At 37.4% G+C, this 27223-nt stretch overlaps 1 protein-coding gene across 1 annotated transcript in view; it reads right to left on the bottom strand.

Annotated features, from left to right (window-relative positions):
• PCLO (piccolo presynaptic cytomatrix protein) overlaps positions 1–27223 on the bottom strand; it is a gene marked incomplete at both ends in the record, with an annotated part of 319291 nt that overhangs the window by 93442 nt on the left and 198626 nt on the right. The window contains one exon of the mRNA XM_084205371.1: positions 15286–15411. Within this exon, the coding sequence (XP_084061497.1) occupies positions 15286–15411 (126 nt within the window). The remainder of the gene's footprint in view (positions 1–15285; positions 15412–27223) is intronic.

Here is a 27223-nt window from a genome sequence, read left to right as displayed (position 1 = left end):
AATTGAGGAAGCTGTGAGATGACCCCAGTTCATAAATTTAAAGCCAGCAAATACAGAAATCTTTGTATTACCCATGGGGCTTATTACAGCTTCACCTATAAAAAATGCATATTTCATCTGAAGATGTGTGATTAAGGATGCTGAATGAGAAATTCTTCATCTGAAGCATTAACAAATAGAGGGAGATTCCTTTTTACATGCCTTGCAAAAGAATTCCTGTAAAACAGATTCAAAATTTGGTAGCTGGGGGCTGTCCATTAGGTGGCACCAAATTTTTCCATATCTATGAAAAGTGGAGGCAATGGAGAAGTGTTTATCTGCTGTAGCTGTCAGGTGCTTTCCTAGCTAGTCTCCATTCAGTGACAGACCCTCTGAGGTGGCATTGCAGCCCATCCATGTGCACCACTGAAGGGTATTCATCCAGATAGAGCAGGGTGTGCTTCATGCTCATCTGCAGTGAAGCTGTTTTTATCACATCTGCCAGTCTGCCTGTATCATATTCAACAAGGATCACTGTCATACTTGAAGGTATTTTCAGTTCCTTCTTTGGATCTTCACTCCTTCCAAAACAGTGGGAAGTGTTTCTCTTGTCTCATGTTCTCTACAGCTCTCGAATCAGAAGGAAGCCCCTGTTTTGTAACTAAACAGTCAGCTTCTACTGTGTGAATTGCAGAGGTATTACTATCACTGAGATAGGCTGATACTTCTAAGAATACTACAGTGGTCTGTGAATAAGATGATGAAAGATTTATCTTTTCTTTCTTTAGCACTGTCTAAGATTAAAACTGTTTCTACCTCCCCATTAGCACCAGTCATGAAAGTACTTTCCTAGAATTTTGATTAATTTTATCCTCTCTTTCACACACTCAGGAACTCTCAGTTCTTTCTATTCAGTGACTTCAGACCCATCTGAAAAGTATAATCAGTTAATGTAATACATAACTTTGCTTTAGTTAGACATAAGTCAATGCTTATTTCTACTTAGCAGTTCCAAAGCTGTCTGTATGAGCAGCAAATGTATGAATTATATGGATTGATTCCACTTCACCCACACTATGACAGAACTCATTTAGCAAGTGTAGAGCTCACACCATGATGAGCGTTGCCTGGAATGACTCATTTCCTTTTACTGTCATCTTAAAGGTTAATTTCATGGGGTGCTGTTCAGCACATTATCTAGTAATTAGTAAATAATGAAACCCTCTGTTCATTGGGGTGACTGGTCAGCATCTGCAAATGGCCCTGTCATTGCACTTGGGCAGGTAAATGGCACTCATCTTTCCCATGAAAATAGATTCTATTATTGATAATACATCATGAATATAGATTATCAACATGGGAGTTTGTTTTTCACCACACTGCTTTCCTCTGTTTTACCTTTCATTTCCTCTAAACAGATCATGCCCTTTTTTTCTCCTTCCTGCTCTTTTTCACCCTGTGTCTGCCCATAAAGTACAGCCTAATCTTCCAACACAGGCCTGTCCCATATTTATTGTGCATTTTGTGCTGCAGTCTGACTGCACATGAGCACTATAAAAGTTCACAGGCCTGGGCTGAAGCGATTTGGGTGCTGCTGTGCAAAACAGCAGCTGTTAGGAGTCTTCTGGCTCTGATGAGAAGTGCTGAGAAAGAGGAATTGCCTCTGAAAGTTGAACCCTCCTGGAACAGAGCTTGTGGGCAGTACCAAAACTAACACTGCTTCTCTGGGTGTCTTTAAAGGCTGTTCCAGACATGCTTCCTCCTGATGTGAGTTGCTTTGGAACGGAAAGTTAGCACATGAACATGCTAAAAGATTGCAAATATTTTCCCAGTGTCTTTAATTTGACTTTCTTTTAGTAGATGTGTATCACTGTGTCTCTACTCTGTCCTTACTGGTCTCAGCAATAAATTTATGAAAAGGAAAGAAAACCAAATCAAGCCAACAGAAAATCCTTTACTCTTCTAATACTAAGGAACCACTTTAGTGCACTACTACAGGATGATTGTTCTTTATCTTGAAGGCCTTATGGACTTTTTAAGATTTAATACTTCTTGGTTATTAACATGCCCTTCTGCTTTGGCAGCAATGGGTCTCCAGGGAAAGGTCCCTAACAGTCAAAATGCATAGGTATATGCATGATATTACATAGGTAAGGGAATCTTCAGTGGAATTCTTCTTGGCACTCAGAAGTAGACATAGAGCTGTAGCCTCATTATTCTGTATCTTTTTACAAATGTCACTAAAATTGCAAATACTCTTTTCTTCTATAGTATCAGAAGACAGACACTTTTCTCCCATCTTTTCCATGTGAAGCCTTACTATTACTCAAAAAATCCAATTTAAGATCTGAATGAAAGTATAGAGTTCTTCTATACATTTTATTTTGGACTGACAGTGCTGACTTCCAAAGAGAAGAAATTTTAAAATGTTATAAACATAGGAAGAAGGTACTTACTAGACATAAAAGGTCTGTGACATAGCAGTATACTAATGAACAATCTCTTTTGTTAAAGTCAGTGTAAAAACCAAAAAAAAAAAAAAAAAAGAAAAAAAAAGAAAAATCAGTTGGAATGAGGATCACAGTTCTATGACTGGAGCATTTAATGGTTCCATTAGAAATAATTATTAGGAAAGTTCCTTTTTTTATAACTACATGATTTGGGGAATAACAAAATCATGTGCAATAATGCCAGGGGAAAATGTACATGAGATCAAGAAACGGTAACTATGTTGCACTTCTGCATAATATTAGACATAAAAGGACAGTTCCCAGAAAGTACCTGAATTACCACACCAAATAATAACTTAGGCCTTATACATTGGAAGATGGACTAGTTGAAAATCAGAAAGCAAGATCCAAGTAAAACAAAATGATCCCAAGCACTTGTTTTTAATGAAATTCAATACTAAGCACCATTTCAGACAGAGCTCTCCTTAGAAGCAGAAGTATCTGAGCACCTCAGCATCATCTGTGTTGGGGAAGGACCAGAACTGAGGTTTCTTGTTCCCTTGGCAGGTACTGAACCACTGCATTTCCACATAAAAGCAGTCAGGATCAGCTACATCATATATATCTGATGACTTGGAAATACTCTGCATGTTTCAAACGCAGTGTGAACCACTTCACAGATGCTGTGCCCTTCCAGAGACTTAAGCAGAGCTCAGACCCTGGAGAACAGAGCTGCTACCTGCCCATGTCTGCCAGACACCATGGCTGGCTGGCTGAAATCTCTTTGCCTTCAAGTGTTTTACATTTTATGTTCTAGTTTGACTCAGTGAAGGAAAATGTCAGTACATTCTGACCTAAAAATGCTCATTCCACCAGATATCGTTCATGAAATGTGATCTCCAATATGCAGAGGAAATAGCTATACTATAAGATTATTGTCATCTTACTGATTTGAATGAAGCTGTCTGCAAATCCTTGCATTTTATACCCCCCACAACCACCCCAATAATTACTAATTCAGTTTTGCATGAAGTGATAATATTTAAGTCTCTTAAAAAATATTTGAAAAGTTGCCTAGAACATATTAATGTATCTTAATTATTAAGGTATTACTGTATTAAGGTAATTTAATAAATTTTCAAATGGACCATAAAATACAAAGATCTTAATAAATACCACTTCTTGTTGTATTTAGAGAGATATCAAAGTGTTCTATGTCTATTTTGTATCTGACTGATTCCATGACAATCAAGGAGAAATAATAAAGACCCCAATGAGTTTTGGCTCAAACGCTGTAAGGTGTGTACAGGTAAAAAACCCCATAACACATCTTCCCAATTTTCAAGCAATACTTCAGGCAACAAGTTTTTGGTTTTTTTTTTTAATTAGAAACAGTTCAAACAGTTGTGTTATCAGTTACTTTTACCAAGTTTTAAAGGACTCCCCAAAATTTTTGATTCTTTAATAGAGTTCTTTTTTTCCAAAAGTTTGTGTGGTTGTGTTTTGGTTTGTTTGGGTTTTTGGGGTTTTTTTTTCGTTTTTTTTCTTCAAATTTGGAGCAAAGATAGGGATTTAAGGCTCAATTTCTGCTTGATGAAATGTTTTCAAGCTTCAGTCATTAATAAATTAGATAATTTGCAATTCAATTACTTCAATTTCAGTTGAATTTTAAGTTCCATTTTTACAGTACAAGTACAGTTAATGTAGCTTTTTTTACAGACTTTTTATACAGAAACATGAACTCATATTTACCTAATTTTATTTGGTAGTCCTCAAACATCAAAATTATAAACCTGGCTAAAGACTAATCATTTTTAATCAGCATTTTTCTCTGTTTAATGTCAAATTAAACAATCACCTGTTTATTTTTTCTCAAAGAAACATGAATATCCCCATACAAGATTTTCCCAGTCACACCTTATGTATGATCTAATGAGGTTTTTGGAATAGAACATGCATCAATAAATTTGAAATAAAGTCCTTGTGCAATTTTTGAGAGTGTTCCTAGTGGTTTTATTTCTTTAAGCTGACAACTAAAGCTTTTTCTGTCTTATTTTACATAATATTTCTATGTTGTAATGTACTATATTTCAAAACTAATTGCAGAAAATTGTTGTTTTGTTCTTTGAGTTCCTTTACCCTTTCAATTGAATAAGAAAATCAAGGGGTCAGATGAGATTAGGTCAGAGCAAAGTACAATGCAGTTCATCATCTCCTTTGAAAACTGATACCAGCTGCTTCAGGAGTTCTTTATAAAACCTTGGAAATCTGAAATAATTTAATTGCACAACTATATTTTTTATCTAATTACCTCAAGAGATTGGTTGATTCAATTTAAGTAATTTAGGAAATATTTTGTTTACCTCTATTTCCTATTCCTGTGTTACCCAATACTTAGAGAAAACAGAGCCTTTATGTGCCCATGTCACTTTTTAAACCACTGCAGTGAAGCTCTGTGACAAACCATCCCAAACTGGTGTCCAAGCCATCTAAAAGACAGATAATGTTCTACTGTGAGAAACCCACTTCCATCAGTTCATCTTTTTTAACAGTAAATTATTAACAATTCTTCATAATGATTCTTATGGTCTTGGAAGAATTTGCACGCACCTCCCTGGAAAGTACTTTGAAATAACAAGTGACTAAAGAAATTCTGCTTGCTGCAGTACCCAGTTTCACAGGCAGAAAAATGCACTCTGTAATCCTGTTTGCTGCTGAGAACTGTGGTTTGCAAACAACCCACAGCCTCTGAGAGTCACTGGCAGGGGCTGTCTGTCCACCTGAATTTCAGCAGAACAAACCCTGAGTGGGGACAATTCACCCTGGGCCCTGAGTCTTTGCTGTGTTTTACATCAATAAAGCATTCCACAGAGTGGCCAGGCCAGCCTAATATTCCTGGAGATCCAGATTTCAGGAATGGGATTGAAGGTTAAAATTGCTACATGTAAACACAAAATGTTTTAATACACTTTTTGGAGTCCAGGGGTAGGAAATTCTCCACAAGGACATAGCTTTGTTTAACTTGTACTTAGAGATGACCCTCACTTTGATTTCACTAGATTTGTTTTTTTACTACAATCACATCAAACTGCTAGTTTGAGCCCACAGTAATCTGCACAATAGGAAATGAAATTAGAGTATTTTTAGCTTCCCAGTTCACTGGGAAGTCACTATCAAACAACATAGTTCAGTGGTTATGCCAAAGGCTTTTTCACACTGCAGTGAGATGTTTTTTCTGGAATGCCCGTGTGTGTGAGCCCAAATAGATCTTGTCCCTTATAAAAAACAGACAAAAATGTCCTGATTTTGTTTTATGAGATGTGGCCCAGAATGCCTAAGGTAAGTCTATAGAGTCTGATTTTTAGGTTGTTAGTGAGAGAGTTCACTTTAAAGAAATGCCTAAGCTCCCTGCATAGTGATTGGAGATGGGAGGGTGTGTTTGATAACTTCCATTGGTAGAACAAACTGGCCTCAGTTTAGGCTCTGAAGGATTTAGATTTGCCTGATTTCTTTGTAAATCTTCTGCACAGAAGCTGGTTCTTGAAAAAAGAAGACAAGCACCAGAGCAATACAGGCACATATCTCTGATGCTCCAGGCTGAAATTCAAGTCCCTGTCATCAGTCTCAGGAAGCAGCTGGGCAAAGGGGGCAGGCACAGTGGTGTTATGTCTCTGCTTGTGCTATTTGCTATCAGGTATAACATGATCTAGAGAATGTCTAGCTCAACAATCTCAGACAGACTGCCTGTGTTTGACTGAAGATGCAGGTTTATCCCTGAATCTTGGAAGCAGTAACCAAACCCATCTTCTCTCCAGCATTGCCCAAACCAGAAAAGCCACAGACCTCTTGCCACCTCTGGCAGTGTGTATTGGGAGTACTGACACAGGAAGCACACCTGCATCTTCTGAGCAAAACACATCCCCTTGCTTTTAATTCAGTATCTTAAAAACAGTGAAAGAAGGAATTAACTCGTCTATGGAGGCCAATGAGCCTTAAAAGTACTCACAGTGTCAGAATATAGCAGAAGCAGAGTAAGTATTCAAGAGTAAGGCAGGAAGATTGCAACCACCTGGATGGGTTAAATCTGTCAATGTCAGAGGAAGAACCACAAAGTACCTGTGATGTGTGTGAGGACAGCAGAAAGTTGCATGGTGCCAGCAGGAGCCAAGAAAGCTTTGTGGGCAGCCTGATAACAATGCTGCCTGCTGCTCTACCTGCTGTGCTCAGAGAAACAGGGCTTCAGGCACATTCTCTGGAAGCATAGAAGGTTCTTTCCAAGAAGGGGATATTCTTTCTAACAGGAACTGTTCATCAGGGTCCTGAAAAATAACCGCTGCCAAAAGCCCTGCATCTGAAAATTACTAACTGCACAGCTCCACATAAGTGCTTTACAATAGCTAGCAGTAGTTTCTAATACAGTCTTGGTGGAGTGTTACTGAAAGCTAGTTATGACACCAATGACATTTACCAGTGACCTTCCACAATTTGTATTTAGACCATGTGATGAGTGTTTTTCTCATGGCCTTTGTGATGGTTCTTCACTTATCTAGTGACTGTATTTGCCTATTCCCTCTGATTGAAGCATCCATTTTTCTTGTTTCCATAAATCAGACTTATCTATTTAAACTAAAAAAAATCTTACTTATCTATGTAGACTAAAAAAAAAAAAGCACCCATAGGGGTGTTTTAATAAAATTATTTCTTTGTTATTAGGAATCCAAGTTCCTTGTGCAATTTGTGTAATATGCCTTTTCTAGCAAAATTGATTTTCATCAATAATTAATTGTTCAAGTTCTTTTCAGAGTTGTTTATCATAAAGAAGATATAAACTATAGTAGTTTATATGGTACATAGGAAGACTACATGCAGGAGTGAAAAAACTGGTAGCTGGAATTATGCAAGGGGCCGTATTTTTACTGGTCATAATATGTTTCCATTTAATGCTTCTTTCCCATAGCTTTACAAAATTTATAAGTACACCTTAAGTTTTGCCTTCTGCTTTAGAATAAATAAAAAAAAGATTTTAAAATCTCAGTCCTTACAGTTGCTCATCTACTTCCTAGTTGCAAATTAATCTCTAACATCTCTTTTAAGTGCTGATTTTTGTTGCAGAAAAATTAAGTGTACAGCAATTACATTCTGAGCAGAAAGATTACAAACTCATATTACCTGTTTTATCTCATTGAAAGTATTTTAAGTATTCAAGAAGTTTTCTAATCAAGTATCCTTGTAAAACCTGTTATATAATTCTGACACCATAGGATTAAACTAAAATTCCTTAAACTACATGTTCTGTGTTTTCTAAAGCAGGGAAAAGTGCTACTTTCTGAGTGTGTTTCAACCACCACAAAAGAGATTTAGTAAATTAAGTGGTGCACAGTGTTACAGTAACCAGCTCTCAATAAATCTCCAAGCCAATTGTTTATACTGCAATTATTTCTACTTTCACTTCTTTCTGTAAGTGCCACACAAGTACTGAAACAATTCCCATTCCTTCTGATAATTCTCATTTCTTTCTCATATCTTAGCAAAAGGCCAAAAAAAATTCTCAGAACAGCTCAACTCCTGCCATATTAAGAATGGAATTGAGACCACTGTCAGTGGGACAGCATAGTGAACAGGCAAACCAGCGTGATAAAGATTTCTGCCTTTCTTTTTTTTATTCTAGCAGATATTAGGTTTATTCCAACATGTTAAGTGATACACTTTGGCAGGGTGTCCTTTCTACTAACCTAATTTCCTTAAAAAAATTAATTTTAAAATATTTAAAGGCATTTTTTAATATATTGAATGTCCATTGCCATGCTTAATAAGAATAATCCTTTACCTCTGATTGTTGCCTATGACAAAGAAGTACAAGGCATGGATGAGAGAAGCACAACTACATAAGTTATGATTTACAGCTGAGGGAGGGCATTTTGGGTTTTCTTTTAGATTCAGTCCTTTCTAAAGAACTTTAGGGCAAAGCTTATACCAAAAAAATGGCATTACTTGTTATTGGATTGGATAGATTGGATATTAGTAAAAAGCTTTTTACTGAAAGGGTGATAAAGTACTGGAATAGCCTGCCCAGGGAGGTGGTGCAGTCACCATCCCTGGATGTGTTTAAAAAAGACTGGATGTGGCACTGGGTGCCTTGGATCGGTGGAGATGTTGGGGCATGGGTTGGACTCGATGATCTTAAAGATCTCCTCCAATCGAGTGATTCTGTGATTTATTTTGTGCACATTATCTTTGATAAAGCCAGATTCTGCTGGGACAGAGAAACCTGAGCCTGTAGCCCAGGGGATATGTTGAGAGCTCTCTTCTCTTCTGACCCAGCAGAATAAGCATGGATGGAAAAATAGATCACGAAGACTAACACTCAGAGAACAGGGTAAAGTTAATACTTTTTTTCCCAATGCAGTAATAAATTAAAGCAGTCAAACAGCAAAATGGAAGTGCAGGATGGAAAGATTATGACTGTTCATTTAAGACTTTATCTAGTTTTTTGAGAATTATTGCTTCCCTTCTTGTGTTCCTTTTAATTTTGTTTCATCATTTTCCAGCTTCATTGTGCTATCTACTTTTTTGCCAGAAGTGTAATTATCAGAGGGACTCAAGAAGGAATGCTGGCTCTTCACTACCTTTGCTTCGTGGGGACTGTAAAATCTCTTTTCACTGTGATGCTCCAATCAATGTTTCCAATTTTAGCTGTCTAAACAGCAAGCACTGTGCTCACCACAGTATTTTAAAACTCAGGAAGACCTGGTTTCTATTGCACTTCCCACCAATAAATGACCAGCCAGTGACCGATAAAAGGCCAGCCAGAGTTACACTTGTGTTCATCTATAACTCAGGGATAAGAGGGAAGTTGGACAAGGGTAGAGAGAAGAACAGTGACTTACTGCTTCTGTTCTGGTTTTCCAGCTATTTAGGAGGCCATGACCATTCCAGTCACACTGCATTTTCCGAGCAACATGCAAAGCACGTCTGCGATACGACACGAGACAGCTTTGATAAGATGGACAGCCATTACACCTGTTGTGCCTTTGCAAAAGACCTTCTGAAACAGTCTGGCCTTGCTTTTCAGCACTTGATGTTATCCAAAATAGTCCAAAAATGTATCAAAGAACTTGTAGAAAATCTGTTAATATTTTCTTTATAATCCTTTCATGGACTGGTCAATAAAAATCCAGTTGCATCCCACTGTCCTTCTGAGAGGACTTGAAAGAAATCATGTGTTTCCAATGCCAGTAAATAACAAGCTCTAAGATGACAAAGACTTAAAAACTTGAAAAGCTATGATTGAAAATTTATGATCTGAAAACACTTGAAGGGACACATTCCCAGGGCATGGCTGAAGTGAAACAGGTTCTGGAACTTATGTAGTTGGCACTGTAAAGAGGAGTGAGAAAACTACCTGTATTCAAAGATGTCTTTACCCAGAATTCAGGAAAATCTTTAAAGATTAAGCAATAATTCTAATATTCCAGTAGCCTCTACCCAATATGATTATGGCCAGATTCTTATCTTACTTATACTAGACAACCAGAGTACAGATAATTATCTCCCCACATTGGCCATCTCCTCTCTAGCTTGTTCATTAGTCTTATTTACATTCTCCTCAGAGGAAGAACTGTAGGTAGTATAAATACTCTTTTTCTCCATTTAATGCAGACTACTTTATGCATGAGGGATTGCTTAAACACCATGAACACGTTGGCTATCTTTCAGCTTCCATGTGCAGCCTTCCCCAGATTCAAAATTGCTACCAAGGGCTCTCATATTTGTTAATCTCTCACATTTCACTCTCATTTCTGGGTGGTCAGCTGATTAGTATTTTTTAGTAGATTTTTACCTAACATAGCAGCTGCTCTCCTTATCATCATATATAAGCCCTTATGTCTTTTTAATAATTTTCCTTTTGATTAACTGCCTGTTCTGGAAATAATGAAGAGCTGTGCTAACCATACTTGAACACATATAGAAAAGAGTCCCACTGAACCCTGGCTTTTTCTTCTCTGCCTTTGAAGAATTCTATTATGAATTAATTCTTCTATTATGAAGCCTGATGCTTGAAGTGAACTAGGTGAGAAGCCAAAGTCCACACCATGGGTGGGAGCTGTAGAGCATTCTGGTTAAGGCAGGCTTCTGACAGGGCTTCCTGAGTCTTCCTTCTTCCATGAACTGAGATTTGAGAGCTAGGCTGCTCTCTGATGGACGTTATCCAAAAAGCTCTTTTCTCCTTTCCCCTATCATACTTTGCTTTGGGTGGAAATCACATTCCACTGGTCTAGATGTGTCCCTCTTTTGCCAGGAACAGCATGTTATTTGGTACACCCTGTTCATCTCATATGTCAGTTTGGTGTGGAAAGTTGCTTGGTGACAAGCAGTGAACATGTTCTGTCTACTGGCTCCAGATTTGTGAGAAAGTATTCTTGTTGACACAGTGGCTGTGGTCTGTGGATCCAAGAGGTCATAAGCTGTGCCACCCCATCAAAGTCCAAGGGAAGGCTCTAAGTCTCGGTCTGAGGAATGATTCTGATGTTATTTGACCCATTATTAGGCATTAGAGAGAGTGAGATCTGTATCAAAAGTCTTCTCACAGAAGAAAATTGTGACAATTGAATGTATAAGAATATGTACAACTTAATACGTGAGGGGAAAAGAAACATGAATAAATATGGATGAGAAATAGGGAGACCTCAATTTAATTTCCTGAAGGCATCTTAAAGTTCTGAGTTTGCAGTTTTCTAAAGATGAAAGAGATCTCTGGCATTCCCAAAGACCCGCTCATTTAAAATTTTTTCCTGAGGGGAACCAGCCAGTGGCCTGGGAAACTTTCAGCACAACTAGAGGGAAGCAATGAATTTAGGAAAGCGGACCATCTCTTTCTTAGCAGGTGAATCAAAGTCTAAAAGGTGCTGAGTACATTTATGAACTTATCCTCAATCTTTAGACTTTGATGCTGAGGATATTGGATGTGCTTTTACCTACTCTGCAAGGCAGGTGGCTCTGACAGGACCCTCACAGTGTTTTCATGAGCAATGTTTCCTGCATCCTGAGAAGAGTAACTATTAATTTAGATCAAAACAAGTGCTGAAGGATTGGACTGAGGGGAGGGCACCATTAACTAAGATCACATCTAAGATGGAACTCTCCAACAGCAATGCAGTTTCTCTGCCCTGACCTACTTAACATCTTTAACAGGTCTCATTATCTTCCAGTACCTTATGTCTATCAAGTAGTTTTTCTTTCAGGAAGTTCTATTTCAGGTTTTTTTCATGACGAGAGTTTTTGTCTTCACTAAATATGATTTTCCTGTTTTTAAGCTTGGGATGATATAATTTAAATGATCCATACATATTAAAAATAGTCAGGCACACCTAAGGGCTTAGGAGAGGTTAACAGAAGTCTGACTAGTGCTGCTGAGTGAGGTAGAAGCAAAGGCAGTAAGATCACCACAAATCAAGTTCACCATAACTTTTTTACAGTGCTAATTTACCAAAATTTCTAGAAGAGTGGAAAGTCAGGGAATATCTTCATCCCAGTGAATATCAGATGACCTAACCATTGCAACACAGCTTGTCTGGCTGATTGAAAACCTGGAATAAAGACACCTGATGTTCATCAGTTCCCAGGCTCTCCACTCAGCCCATTGAAATGGTCCAATGGGAAAACTGAGGAGTGCTGAGCGCATCCAGCAAATTTGTGGGAGTAGGTAACACACATAAACATTTCAGTTCTGCTCTTTACTCCACGTTCTTCTCTTTCTGCAAAGTGCTGGCTGAAATGGCACTCACCCAGTGGATTCACCAGGTGGAAGATAACTGAACTCTTTCTGTCAACACGAGGGGGAGCACAGACACATCTATCAAACTGACACAGTCCTTGCACTCCATGAGCTCGGTGGAATGAGTCTTCCACCTCCAGCTTTTGTTATGCCAGTGAGTGATGAATCAGAGATATTTTTGACATTTGAAAGCAATTCAAGGTGAGAGAACTGAGAAGAGTGGTATTTGCCAGTCAGAACTATAAATAAATTTTTCAGCACTAAGACGCCTCCAAAGCTTTTTAAATAGGCTAAAATTTTATGTTATTCCCTAAGGATAGGAATGCTCTCTCTGTGTCATTTATTTATGTGCAGTCATACAGAGAGCAGGTAGGAGTTTGTCTTCCTTCATAACCACAATAAATCCATCCTTGTTTCTTATGCTATTGGGAGGATTTTCAGACTTAACCCAGTGTTTTTAGAATTAGAGGAATTAATTAAGTTGATGGGATTTTTCAGAGTGATTCATGTTCTTAGAAAGGCTAATGAGTCAAGATACTAACTTGTAGTGACATTAGTATATGTTTACTTGATGACTGTTTATACTCTAACTTGTAGTCACACAGCATTTAATCAGGAAAAGTGACTCATGATTACTGAAAAAAAAAAAAGTAATGCATTTACAGATAATGACATACAAAGTTTTCTTTATTTTTTCTCTCTGTGGTGTGAGAGACAGCAATAACTTGAAAAAGAAAAGAAGGCCAGCTTCTATTTTCAGAGATGTTGGTAAGATTAGCAGTCTGGCTGGATTTACACAGATCAATATGAGAATGATTGAAGACATCAGTGGGTTTTAGCTCTTCTGAGGGGTAGAGCTTAAATGGGCACCAGCCATATTTCCACTAAGCCAACCACAACTCACAGTGAAGTAGAGAATATTCTTTGTTGATCTCTGATAGATATCTAAAATAACATAAAAAAGTAAACTAGATATAAAGGCAAGACCTAAAGGTAAATGACAGTGAGAGGAGATGTTTGTCTTGTATGTCACAGTCAAAGTGCATTCTGCAGGAGGCATTTTTTTCTCTCTGAGAGAACATTTAACACATCAGTACTGAAACATATTCTGAGACATTGTGTGGAAAAATTCTAAAGGTGAAATATAGGGATTTTGATGGAGTTGATTTCTGCCAATTTATCCAAGTCTAGTATACTTTAATAAAGGTTGGATCAGAAACATGACTGAACATATGATAGGAGAATGAAACAAAGGAATAAATATTTTACTGTCATGTTCATCTTTCTACAAAATAGGAATAAACCTTCAAAATATATTATGTGAACAGATTAAAAAGTAAATTTCTATGTCAGATTTCTGCTGTAGTTATTGTAAATCCAAGATGTTCTTGATCACTGTTGAAATGAACCAAATATGGTGAGTAAAGAACTGTTTTAAACTTCAATTCCCAGAAAATTTCCTGGCAAAATAAACCAAAAGACTACAGATAATTCCAATCTGTAACTGCTTGTTCTCTTTCTTGAAATGTCCAGTCTTGGGCAAATGTTGAATAACCACATTTTCCTCTTTACTTGCTTGGTACTGAAACAAAGCATGTGTAATCTAGCACAGTTATGAAACACCTACTTATTTGTACAGAGGGAGCCAAAATAAACACTTGCTTCAAAACACACAAAATTAAGGTCAATTCTTTCATCATTCATGCACAAAAAATAACACTATTCTATCATTTGATGAGTGAGATACTACCCATTAAAAATTAACATCAGAATCAATGGTATAGGCCAAAACTGAATATATATTTCTTTTTAATTTTCTGTTTAATTTCATTGCACATTGGGGTTTGTGTCCCTTTGGGGTTTTTTTAATTGTATATCATTAAAATTTTGGCAAAGAAAACACCAAAGATGTATAAAGCTGCAGGGTGAATGCAGGTGACACTGTTTTGTAGTGCCCACAGAATAATTAAACTATTCCTTGTAAATACATTCTTTAATCAATTTACTCAGTTTTTTTGCCTGTAAAGTGCTTTTGATTAAATCATGACTTCTTTTTGCTTGTTTACTATTCAGAAAACTTATGTGAATTGAATTCTGCCTGGAATAGCTATTCTTCCTACTTTTCTTCTTTTGTTATTTTTCCCTGAGCACATGCTTTTATTTAAGAAAAAGAAAAAAAAAAAGAGTTTAATGAGTTGGACACAAATGTACTCTTTTTTTGTCTATGGACAGACTGACACTTCAGGGGCATATAGATTTGTAAAAGGAAACTAGAAAATAGCTATAAAAAGAAGGTGGCATTCATGTAATCCCAAAAATAAATTGTTAGACAGAATGATCACATTGCAATAATTCTAGAAAATGTATTAATAATGAAGTTATCATTCCACCTAGCTTTGGTAGCCTTAAGGATGATGTGAAGTTGAATGCAGTTTTCTAAAAGCAAATTAACGGAGGAAGACACTTTCAGTTCTTGAAACAGAGGTCTAAGTTAGATGAAATAACTGCTTTTCTGTGGATACCTCTTTTTCTCTGCTGCCTGTTGGGGCAGGTTGGATGGTTACCTTAAATTGAACAACTAACATTAGGTATGACTTATAGGGGACTAAGAAAAATAGTTAGTGCATGTAAGTGGGAGACAACTGGATCTATTTTACCTGTGCAACTAAGAAATATAAGTAATTTGAAGTTGAAATATAAGTAATATAGGTAATATAAGAAATAAAACTAAGAAATAAAAGTAATTTCAAACAAGGATACTTAGATGATCAAGACAGGTTGAAGATCTTCAAAACCCATGTCCATGATATAGGCTGATGACATGTGACCATGCAGACAGCATGTTGACACATATTATTGAAGACATGCCTAAATAATGCTCATTGTGGCAACTCTCTTTGGCCACAGAAGCCATAAAATCATTTTCCATCAGGCCTTTTCTGCTTTAAGCATCATGGAGGTGTAGCTCTCATTCCTTGCACAAGATTGCATCTCTTGCAAGAGAAAATGTGTGTTATAAATAATCATAACAAACTCCCAACAGCCTCGTGGCTTCATCTTTTAATAATTCATTTATCTTACCTTCTATGAGCTTCCCTGTCTGCTCTGCATTGCCCCCAGGCAAGATCTTGGCAATGTAAGCTCCAATTTCCCCACTGCTTCCTGGAATTTCTTTCCCACCTACAACTCGGATTCCCAGTCCATTGCCTGTGATCAAAAGAAAGAGAAAACTTTGAACAGAAATGAAGCAATGAATAATTCACTGGAAAGAAAGGAAAAGAACAAGTCATCAGAGGTTACTGAAGATGTCCCAGATAACTTCTATCTGTAGTTGGAAGATCAGGGTTAAATGAAGTCACAACTGATGCTCTTCTAAAGACTTAAATTTGGGAAGATCTTCTTGAGCAGCTACTGCATGACTGACATAACACAAACAACTGAGTTATTAAAAATTACATTGAAGCTTATCCTACCTTCTTCTGGCAATCTATTTGCAATATTAATAAATTGAATTAAATTGCTAGAGATCCACACGAAGTGTGGATTCAGAGAATAGCTTCATCATATGCCTACAACATGCATGCAAGTTAGCTGAGAAATTATAATATCTGAGTTTTTAGAATCACTTAATTATGGAGACATTGACAGAGATCCTTGAGATTTCTCTTTCAAGCAGCAAAGCATGTACATTTACATGAACCTATATTTGGCAAATGCTATTATTTTTCCGAAATATTTGCTTTTAATTGACATCTTTCACATCAAAGGATGTGCAAATTAATGGTGGGAAAAGCATACAATAATTCTGTGTAAAGCATCATTAAATCACATATTTTCTTCCTTTTTAAAAAAGTACAGAGATAAAAACATTTTCATCACTCATTGTTTCAGCTGAAGAGAAGCAGATCGCTAGCCTCACTTATGTACAAAATAATGAGAGTGAAAACAAAATCTTAAAATATAAAGTAATAAAATAAAATAATCTTATGCATTACCAATTTTTCATGTTATTTTGCTCTTTAAAAAAAATAACAACCTAAACTTCCTATACTAGTTAAACAATTTTTTTCTTTGAAGAAAATTCCATATGAGATTATTTACACTTTGGTCTGAGAACTAAAAGGCTGATTTACCCACCTTTATTGTAATGGCTAAAAAAAATATTTTCCAATTGATTAATTTCATAAACCAAACCTGCTGAGTGATTAGACTAACCAGCTGTAGAAAGGTCACCACACCACCTCTTTGCAAAGCTTTGTCTTTTTAGATTAAAGCTTTTCCTTTTCATAATGATATTAGTGTTTCATAAGTCAGCCCCGAGTTTCTTTCAGTCCAAGGATTACCACATTGCGTTTCTGACAAAAAAAAGGTTCCATTAGTTTTTCTATCCCAGTTTAGCTAAATGTATATTTTTGACTCAGCTTTCCTCATAATTAGATATTTTCCAAATATATTTTTTTAGGAGAGTGATTTTCCATTTAATTGGAACAAACTGCATTAATATTTTAAATTAATGCCCTTATTTCAGAGCAAATTGGAAATTTTGCACTGGTAGGCAAAGTATATGTTTCCTAACTAGACAGGGAAAGGAAAACCACCATTCTAAGGATGATGTCCTTTAAAAAAGATTAGACAATACAGTTTTTAAAAAAATAAATACCTCATTGCATAAAGTGAGTGCATACACCTATAAAAACATTTTTAAAAAGTCTCTCCTGAGAAGTTAGAAATTCATGTGGGCTGCTCTGCACAGAGAACTTCTGATCAAGCAGTATGAAAAATGTAATTAATATGTTTATAGATCTGAAGCTCACAACTGGGAACTATTGAATTCAGCAAATCCAAGAAACAACTATTTGTACACAAGACACACAAGGACAAGGACACAGTATCTTAACAAACAGTCAACACGTGGAATTTTAAATATATCTGTAGGACTGGCTGCTTTTCATCACAGGGGGCAGGAACTCCTCAGAGTCAGGATTTTATCATGATGCAAAGTATTAGCATTTCTACCTCACATTTGTGACAGAATGGCAGAGAAGTAGTTTGTCATAAAAATGAGTGTGCACTTGATTCCAGAGGCATTCACATGGATACCTATACTGGGGAACTGAAAATCTTGGCTGATATATTTGTTTAGCTTTTGGAGGGTTTTGTCCATATTACTGCTAATAAAAGAAAGTACTTTTCATGCTATTATATGATGATTTTTTTTATTCCTAGATACTTTGAAAGGGCTTGTGTTTTATGCTTGTTTTAAGAGTCAAATGTATGACTGACCTTATAGATAAAGTAGAGGTGAGTTTGCTAAGGGAGAATCACAGGAGTTGGTGACTGTGTGTATGTGTTGCAAAAACACTACTAGAAAAATATTTAAATTACAATTTAAATTTAAATTAAGGTTAATTACAAATCCTCCATTCCTGGTAGTTAGAATGAATGAGCTACTTTTCCCCCAATGAGCTCGAAGTGCTCTGTTCTGGTTGACAAAGAAATATTGCTTGGGTCTTACTGTAATTTTTCATGTAGAGATGGGATTTCAGGCCTATTTTTATTTTATCTATTGAAAATATGGAGCTTTCTACTTCTGTTTGAAATGACATTGTCCAGTTTATAACCTTTAATGCAGATAGTTTAAAAATACCTGTCATATGCTTTCTCAGATCTCTTTTCCCTTGTTTTTGTTGTTGCTTTTATTTTTTTAATTTTATCTTAATTTCCAACTCTCAGGCTATTTTGATATAACCATACATTCATCTTTCTCATTTAGATTTCCAGATTAATGAACTTCTGTTTTCTTTAGAAGATGCAGGATTAGTAAACCATCAAAAAGCAAATCACTGTGATTTGAATAAGAGAAGGCACCTTTCTGAATTATGAGTATTGATTTCCATAAAAAATATGTTCAGGAGAACATCTCTTCAAAGGGAATTTTGCACCTAGAAATCCAATTCTTTTTAGGATACTTCAAAGTGAGAAGACTGGCAATTAATTAAAACTGTTTTTACTGATCTCCCAAGGCTGTGATCCTACTCTCCCATCTAATCTTAACTAAAGCCTTAAGATGGAGCATGCTAAGCTAAAAAAAACACCCCAATGCCCTACCCCACCCAAATCAAATACACAATAAAATTTATAATGCTGAACTTTGACAAGGATGATCATGCAACTAAATGGCTTTTATACAATGAATAACAAACAAATTAAAAAAAAAAGGATACTAAACCACCACAGTTAACTGGTAAGCCTCTGATTTATACAGTTGAACATATGAACAATCAGAGTTTGAAGCTTTAGGTCACCTGCCCAGTGGATGATGGGAAGGTGCTGGATGTAGTTTTTCTGCATTTTACTATGCCTTTTGAGGCTGGCTCTCACAGCATCCTTATGGATGAGCTGTCCAGCTGTGGGATGAGTGGGTTCACTTGGCTCTTGGTGAAGAACTGGCTGAAGGGCAGAGCTGAAAGGATTGTAGTGAATGGCATGATATCTTGCCGGGGATGGGACACCAGCTGTGCTCTTCAGGGATCAATTCTAGGCCAGATTTGTTCAAGATGTGTGTCAAAAGTCTGGATGCAGGAGTTGAATGCACCACTAGCATTTTTGCTCATGACAAAAACTGGGAGGTGCTGTTGGCCTTTCAGAGGAATCCAGATAGACTGGAGCATTGGGCTGGGATTGATGGGGTGAGATTTAGCATGTGGAAATGCTGGATCCTGGACCTGTGACACTGGGCACAAGTGTAAGTGGGAAAGCGATGGCTGTAAATCACAGAGGGATCTGGGGGTGCTGCTCAGCTGCAGCTTGGTGTGAGTCAGCCAAGGGGACAAACCCTGTCCTGGGTGGCACCAAACACAGCATCACCAGACACTCAGAAGAGCTGACTGTCCACTGTGTCCAGCATTGGTTCACCTTGAGTTCCAAGGTCTGGGCCCCACGATTTGAGAAGGATTTTCAAGGTCCTTGAATGTGTCTGAAGGAGGGCAGTGAGGCTGGTGAAAGAGCTGGAAAGAATGTTCTGTAAGGAGAGTCTGAGGGCTTTGGGTTTGTCAGGTTTGGAGAAAAGGCTGTGAAAGGCAACCTGTTTGCTCTCTACAGCTTCCTGAGGAGGGGAAGTGGAAAGGGAAGTGCTCAGCTCTCCTCCCTGGTATCCAGTAATAGACCTTGTGGGAGTAGTTCAAAGCTGTACCAGGAGAAGTTTAGGTTGACAAGGTGGTCAAAGACTGGAACGGGCTTCTGCAAGAGGTGGTCAATTCTCCATGCTTGTCAGGGTTTAAGAGGCTTTTGACAAGGCTGGCTTTTGAACAATGCCTTTAATTACTTTTACTTTTCTTCCACTCTGAATTGGTCAGTAGCTGTAAGATTTTTCTAGGTACCTTCTGACTGAAATACTGCATTTTGTATTTTGTATTTCATTGTGTTCTATTTAATTCTGTTCCATTCCATTCCATTCTATGCTAGCAAAGACTTCAAGTGTTTAATAACTGCAGAGTTATTTTTGTGAGAAATCCATTTTTGGAGGAAAAATGTTGAATGACCTTTTTTGCTTTTTGGCAAATAATCGACACTGTGACTTTCAAAAGGATATTTCACTTATCATTTCATATCCTTCCAGACACCATAAACTGTTTCAGTGATGAATATTCATTACATGTATTTTTATATATGTATATATATATTTATATTTGTATATATGTTATATATGATCAGTAGCCAAGAACCTGCTGCTAATAAATTCTGTCACTGGTGAACTGGCAAGCATTACCGTAAATGCATTTTCAAAATTCATCCTTATTTCTTATTTCCACCATGAAGTACTTTCTGTCCCTTTAGATATATTTATTCTGAACTTCTGTAGCTCAAAGTGTCTCAAACACTATGAAGTCCTATCTCCTTGTATACTTCATTGTGTTACAGCAGCAACACAGCAGAAAGACTGTAATTTACTTTGCTGACTATACCCTGAGCTCTGCAATTACAATTCAATCCTTTTTGTCTCTTCTGGAGATAATAAAGATCAGGCTGTAGCCAATCTGTTGCTGTTGCTCTCAGGACACAGGGAAGATCATGAAATTTTACCATCTTTTCACTGCTTTGCTGAGCAGCTCCATTATAGACATTAGAGTATAAAAAGTCTAGATTTCCTAGAACCATTTCAGCATCCAAGCAATTATTAGGTTTGCCTTTATAAACAATTGCTGATAACCCCATCCATAAGTTAAAGGTTAAAGGAAAGGAAGAAAAAAAAAGAACAGCAAAAAAAAAATGAACAGCTCAAGGCCCAGCAGGGTTTTGCTGGTGTTGATGGTCCTGATTTTATGCAAAAGTGAAAATTAATTTTCCAGGGATGTTTTATCTTATGAAAGTAAATAGCATTGCAGCAGCAAATGCTAGGACTGGTTATATTTAATCATCATACAGGTCCTATGCAGTAGCAACAACTTCCACACATGCAGGAGAATGCTGGCGTGTGACTCAGAAGCTCTGTGCAAACATTGTTCATGTGTTAACTCAAGCAAATATTTCCTCTGGGCTAATTTTTGAAAGTATGAAACCATTTGTCTTTCTAATTATATGAGCAAGGAAAGTAAAGAAGCAATTAGAATCTACAACAGATTTTCAGTAATCACACGTGTTTGGGAGAATTGGCATAGGGAACTGTATGAGTGTCAGCAGCAATCTGACTTTTGTAACAGCTAGAGCTATATGAATTTGTAGTAGACTTTAAAGTGACTGAAGTTTAAGAGAGACATTAAAAAAGTGTTATTGATTTTGATTTCTAAGAGCCTTAAAGTAGACCCTTCAAGATGGTAGCTGAAACTCACTATTTCTGTAAACCCATGGCCATTTTAACATCTTCAGATATTGTGTGCTTTGAAACTACGCAGAAGTAAAATAGGAAAAATTGAAATGGGCTTTAACTGCAAAATGCAGGGCTACAACACCTATCTCTGAGTAGGCTGAAATGAGAGATATGTTTAAATTTCAATATAGAGATTAAGTGTTGTGTTTTGGATCCAGGAGCCAATGCACAGACTTGTTGAAATATGTTTTTCATCACTTTCTAATAATACCAAAAATCCCCAAACCAGAACAAAACCACAATGGTGAATTAAGGCAAGGAAGTACAGGGGTGATCTTTTCTTTAGTGAAGGTCCAGTGGTAGCAAATGCATGAGAAGAAAGCATGCAAATGAGACATTAGGCATGAAAGACCTTGCAAGTGCCAATGTACCACGTTTTATCAATGATCAAACAATATGAAGCCTTTCAACACTGTTTGGCTGTGAATGGAGACAGCACATACCTTCCTCCTGTGTTCATTTACTAGACATTATCTCCTCATTCCTCTTCCAGCCTTATCTAGACCAGACATATGCTAGGGTGCTGGTAGGCCCTTATCTGCTGGAACAATTTTACACCCTGTTCCATTGTCTGTATGGAACAGAAGGCTCAAACACATTAAAAACATCAATGACTTTTCTTGGAAAGGTCAGAGTTAAAAGTACCATGAAGAAATGCAAGCTATTTATTTAGACATTGTAGTGGTGATAAAGCAATCTCTAAAGTCTGGAGAGCAGAGAGAAAGGAAACATGACAAAGCAAACAAAACCAAGTTAACTCAGGAACTTAAAAACAGAAGGAAAAATAATGTGTATAATAAAATCCAGCCTAAAATTTAATTTACATTGTTACTCTTATGCAATTCTCTGGAATACATAACATGATGATCCATATCAGAGGTTGGTTGTCTATATAGGTACAGGATTTTCAAGAGTGTCCTCAGGAAAATTGTTTTGGTGCTTCTGACCAAATTAGCTTCAATGAAGTTGTTTCCTAGAAGCGTGATTGTATCTACTCAACTATTGCATTTCTTGGCCATTGGCAATTAAGGCATAAAATACACATGAAGTCAAATCAGGAGCTGATGAAATTCAGATATATTGCAGTTGTTTTAATAGCCCAGCATTGATTTATATCAGCTGTAAATCTGCTTCATGCTGATGTGCACACTGGTTATCATCCTGAAGGATCATAAAGTGTTTTATGAATTAGCCTCTTGAAGCATTTATCACATCTACTTGAAAACAAGATAAAAGTCTCATCTTTTTGGACAATCTGTCACATCAGAATCTATGGTGCCATCTATGGTAGACTGTAGCTTTAAATCTATAAAATCCCTTGTAGGCACTGAGTTTCATCTGTGTTTACTGATAGACACCAATGGCTCAATGCCACTGACTGACAGCTGAACCTCCATGGAAATCTGGGGGCTTGACTGAACTCTAACTTTCAGTGTTGCAGTGATCTGTTTATGCAGCCTTTTGTGCATGACAGCTATGAAAACAAATGGAGCTTTTATATCCAGGAGACACATTGCCCTCTCAATTACCTCCACTCAAAATCTTCAACTCTCTTCTCAAAATCTCAAGTGTTCATATATTGCAATATGCATAAACAACTGAACTGCCAAAAAGATTTCATGGAAAGTATTTTAAATACACTCACTAGTGCTTTTCAAATGAAAATAATTTGTAGACAAGAGACATAAATGAAATATATGGTCTGTTCCTCTACAGAGTGTTTCTAGCACTCAGAAGAATTTATTTGTTTCTTTGTTTTTATTTAGAAAAGTTTAATGGTGCTGAGTACTTTCTAAAATTGATATTAAGACAAAACCAGACATCTCTTCTGTCCTTTGATTTCCAGTCCTGTCCTCATTTACTACCATGTGACTTCCCAGGAAAATCTCTGATGTAGCCTGACTGCAACAGCTCAGTCCCTTTCTGTTTATGGGTTTTACCTTCTGTGCCATGTCTCTGATAAGGAGAGAGTGTTTGAGAGAATGATGACCATTAATTAGGGATTAAGTCCTTCCCCAGTGACAAGGGAATATTAGAGGAGGGTACTGCTTTTTTGTACAAAGTATTATCTCAGTTCTTCCCAACATGAAATGAAAGGATAGGTAATCCTCTAAGAGTGTGAGGATAGGAGGTGGGTTGCACTTCTCATTCTGACTTCTCTCATTGAACATAGACTGTGACTGTATTTGACATGTTTTTAACTGATTACTAATCACATATTCATTGCCCTTTAGTATTTTTCTGTAAGAACTAATTTTGCTGAACTTGCAGGTGAAAGAATCCTAAATATATAGGGTTGTTTATTTTGAGACTGACTATAGTAATGAGGTCTTGACACAGGAAAACTCTTTGAATTCCCTTCCTGTCCATCCAGATAAGCACTGCATGAGCTGGCACACTGCAGAAGTGTAGTGTTGTTTGCAGGAATTAGCACTCCTTAGGGAGACTATGAGGCATGTCTGACGTGTGCACAGCATTACAGCTACCCTGTAATTCTACTTGCAGTTTCACTGACATCACTGCTGAGGCAGAGATTAGGGATTCACTCTTCTTCCCACCATCTAATTCACTTTATTGCTCCACTACAAAGTTTGCAGATTTTTATGAATCGTTTCTCTGCCTCTTTTTTTTTTTTTCTTTTTTTTTAACCAGAATTGAAGAGGATGTTCCCCAACACAGACAGTCTGGCTGCTCAAAGGTACATTTTTTTTTCCTGGAAACACAGAACATCCCTCCTTTCAAAAAGGAAGAATTACTTCTGACTCAGCCTATGTGAGGTAAAGGAGTAAAAATTACCTTTGACTGAGTGCACTCATTGTACCTATAGACCTACTGAGATGTGTCTGCCTTGTTGGATTTTCCCCCTGAGTGTGCCTAAACAGCTTCCTGATCAGGAATAACACAATGTAAGCTACCTTTGCCTGCAGCATTTCCAAAGGTATTGCCAGTGCTTGCACTACCTTCAATAGCCACATCCTTAATTCACTTTTTCAAATATAATGACGACATGATAAAAAACAGAAGAGAAAATTCTGGCAGTATAAAACAGCACTTATGCTGCTCTGCTAAAGGATCCAAAAGAACAAGGGACTCAGTGAAAACAAACAGTGAGTTTCTGGAGCATTAAACACTGCTATATTATCATTCACTGAGCACTGCCCTCATTGCTTTGGCACATCAGCACATCTGTGATGCCAATTCTTCTTCTTTTTTTTTTTTTTTCTTAATTGCAAATTATTAATCAGTTTTTAATGAGTAAATCCTTGTAAATTCCTTCACACCCCTCATTTTCTGAGGAGGGGACACTGCATATCTCTAAAAGTAGATCTGTATGCTCTAGATTGTGGTATATAATAAAGAAACAAGAACCTTCAAGAGAGCACGCAGTGAGCAAGTATATAATTATTTTTCATTCTCTTGTCATCACAATTTTGGCTTGGTTTCTCAATCCTCAAACACCTCATTCACATGCCAAAATTCACATTATATGCTTCTGTGTGCAAAATTATGCCAGGTTATGTAAGAGGCATCAAAGGCATCTGTACCTCAGAGTCAGTTTTCATTAATCAAGAAAGCAAATAAACCAAATACATGTGCACGTAATATGTAGTGGGAAAGACTGAATTTTAAAATATTTGGGATTAGCCTTATTATTGATATTCAGAATGTGACAATTTTTGCATTTATAATCAGGCAGCAAATTTTGCTGTGGTAAGATTATAATGAGACCTGTGGAATTCAGCTTATGAAGGTGATATTAGGATGAAATCTTGTCCTAAAGTTATCTGGGCTGACCCAGCACACTGAATCATTAATGCCCAGGTTGGCCCAAGAACTCCAGTGAGATCAGATAATGGGCTGAAGCACTGGCCAGTTTCCCAGCAAAGCAGCTGGTCAACAGTTACAGGAATTCTCCAAGTGGGAATTCTGTACAGTTCAGGACATTTTCCTACCTAACTCCTGCTGTGCACACTCCAGTTAGGACACACTATTTGTACACTGAAGGTGTGTTCATGAATCCCCTGAGGAGAATCTGTCAGTGTCAGGCATCTCCCCAGACAGCTCCTGCCTCAGAACTGACCAAACTGCACATGGATCATTTAAAACATGAGCATAAAATGCTCTTGCATGTCTAGAAATGATCACATGGGAGAGGCTTTTGTGCATAGCCAAGACAGAGGAGGTTTTGTACGTCCTGTGAGGAAACTGGAGACAATGGATGGTGCTGACACTGTTGTGGTCACCCAGGACCACAGGCCAGCTGGCTTGTAAGAATCCAGCAATTCAGCTGAAGATGCTGCTCAAAGGGTGGTTTCAACAGTGACTGTTCTCTTGGAAAGATCTGATCTCATGTGAGCTTTACTAAGGATTGTGGTTTTGTCATACACACTTCCTGTGTTGATGCAGCAAGTATAAATGCAGGCAAAATGAGTAAAAACCTCATTTTGGTACTTTTGATAAGAAAGAAGGGTGGGGAGAAAGGAGAGCAAAAAGAGGAAAAGGGAATAAATAAACAAAGAAAGAGAAAGAAACCAGCTGGGGAAGCAATCAGACATGCAATCTAGATGAATATCCAAAACTTTTGTAGTGAGATAACTGTGATGGTATAAAAGTATATATTTTTTTTTAAATTTACCAATATTTTAAGTAACTTTTGCTCCATAATAGACTTCTGTGTCTTCTTCTGGTTTATAGTCATTGGCTGGTTAATAAACACAGATGTTTACTATTAGTTTGAAGATAATGTTTGATAAAAATTAGTTATTTTTAAAACCATGTGCCTACCTCTGGTAGAGGTCATTTGGAAAGCTGAAGGCTAAGCATAATGCACTGCACATTTGAAGAGAGTCTTCATATAGTTAAATCATTCAGACACTTGAGAGAAGGGAAGGAAGGGAGTACATAGTCAAGAAGTTATGATACCTCAAAGACGTATAAGGAGTGAAAACTACAACTAATTCTTCTGTTTCAGGGCCACCCTATTCTACCTTTGGCTCTTTTATGTAAATTTGCATTTAGGCCTTTAAACACTTGTAGGGAAATCTAGGTATGCATCACACAGAAGTATATCTGTGCAGGTCTCCAAGCAGGTATCTGGAGTAAAACAAAAAATATGACTGCAGCTTGTAGACTGAACCAAGCTTGCTTTCTCCAATTAGAATTTAAGCACAATATTATATAGCTATAGCAGTGAGAAATCCCAGTGTGGGCTATATAACCTTATCAGGACTCTGAGTAAATTTTGGATCCTATGTGACCTCATTTGTGCAAGGCATTAGTCAATGAGACGTCAATATCTACACCTTGGGTTTGCCCATCACTGCTCACAAGGCATTTTCCCTGGGGCACAGTGTGTTGCTGTGACTGCCAGCATGAGAGTTAATCAAGAATTTGGAACAGGCATTTCCCACTGCATAAGGGTGAGTAATTTTACATAGGAAAGCAGGCTTCAGCAACACTAAATCACGAGCTTTACAGTTGCGTGGTTGTAATTCCTCTTTTTTCTGAGTAAGACAGCAGCTTGGATCACAGCATTACTCATCAGCCCGCAGGGCAAAGATCCCTGCAAGGATGCCAAGGAGTTTCTGTGGACTGGGAGGGCCTGGAGCAGCACAGGCTGACACACAGCAGAGCTGGCAGCTCCTTTCAGACTGGGCTGTGTGGGTGGAGGGGTCTTTCTGCAGCCTGAAATCATCGGTGGGTGTTACGCTGACTAACAAGAAAATACCTCAGAATGCATACAGAGCATTCATTTAACACCCTGAATGTGAGGTGGGTACTGAGGATGGAAATTATCAAGACTTTACTGCCAGAAACCCTGTGAAAACAATATTTAGCAATTCAAGTAAGTTCACGCCACTTTCTGCTTAATGCTCGAGGGAACACCAGGGCTGGCAGTCAGTAATTACTTCTGTGCAGAAACAGAGTTTGACACACACCATTAGAATCTTTCAAGCAAGTTAAAAGAAAGTCTGATGGTTTCACTGCAGAACCTCTTAAAGCATCTAGCTCTGAAAGAACAAAACCAGTATATTGAAATAAAGTTGAGTTCCATATCAGTATTAGATGTGAGAAAGGGTGCAATTCCAGAAGCTCAGACAGACCTTACCTGTGCCAGGTCCTGTAACTGGCAGCCTTTTACAATTTGACGCC

This window comes from Fringilla coelebs, assembly GCF_963513975.1.
Source record: "Fringilla coelebs genome assembly, chromosome: 5".
Lineage (NCBI taxonomy): Eukaryota > Metazoa > Chordata > Aves > Passeriformes > Fringillidae > Fringilla > Fringilla coelebs.
Note: the sequence above shows the minus strand (reverse complement) of the source record. Positions and strands in the feature narration are given on the sequence as shown.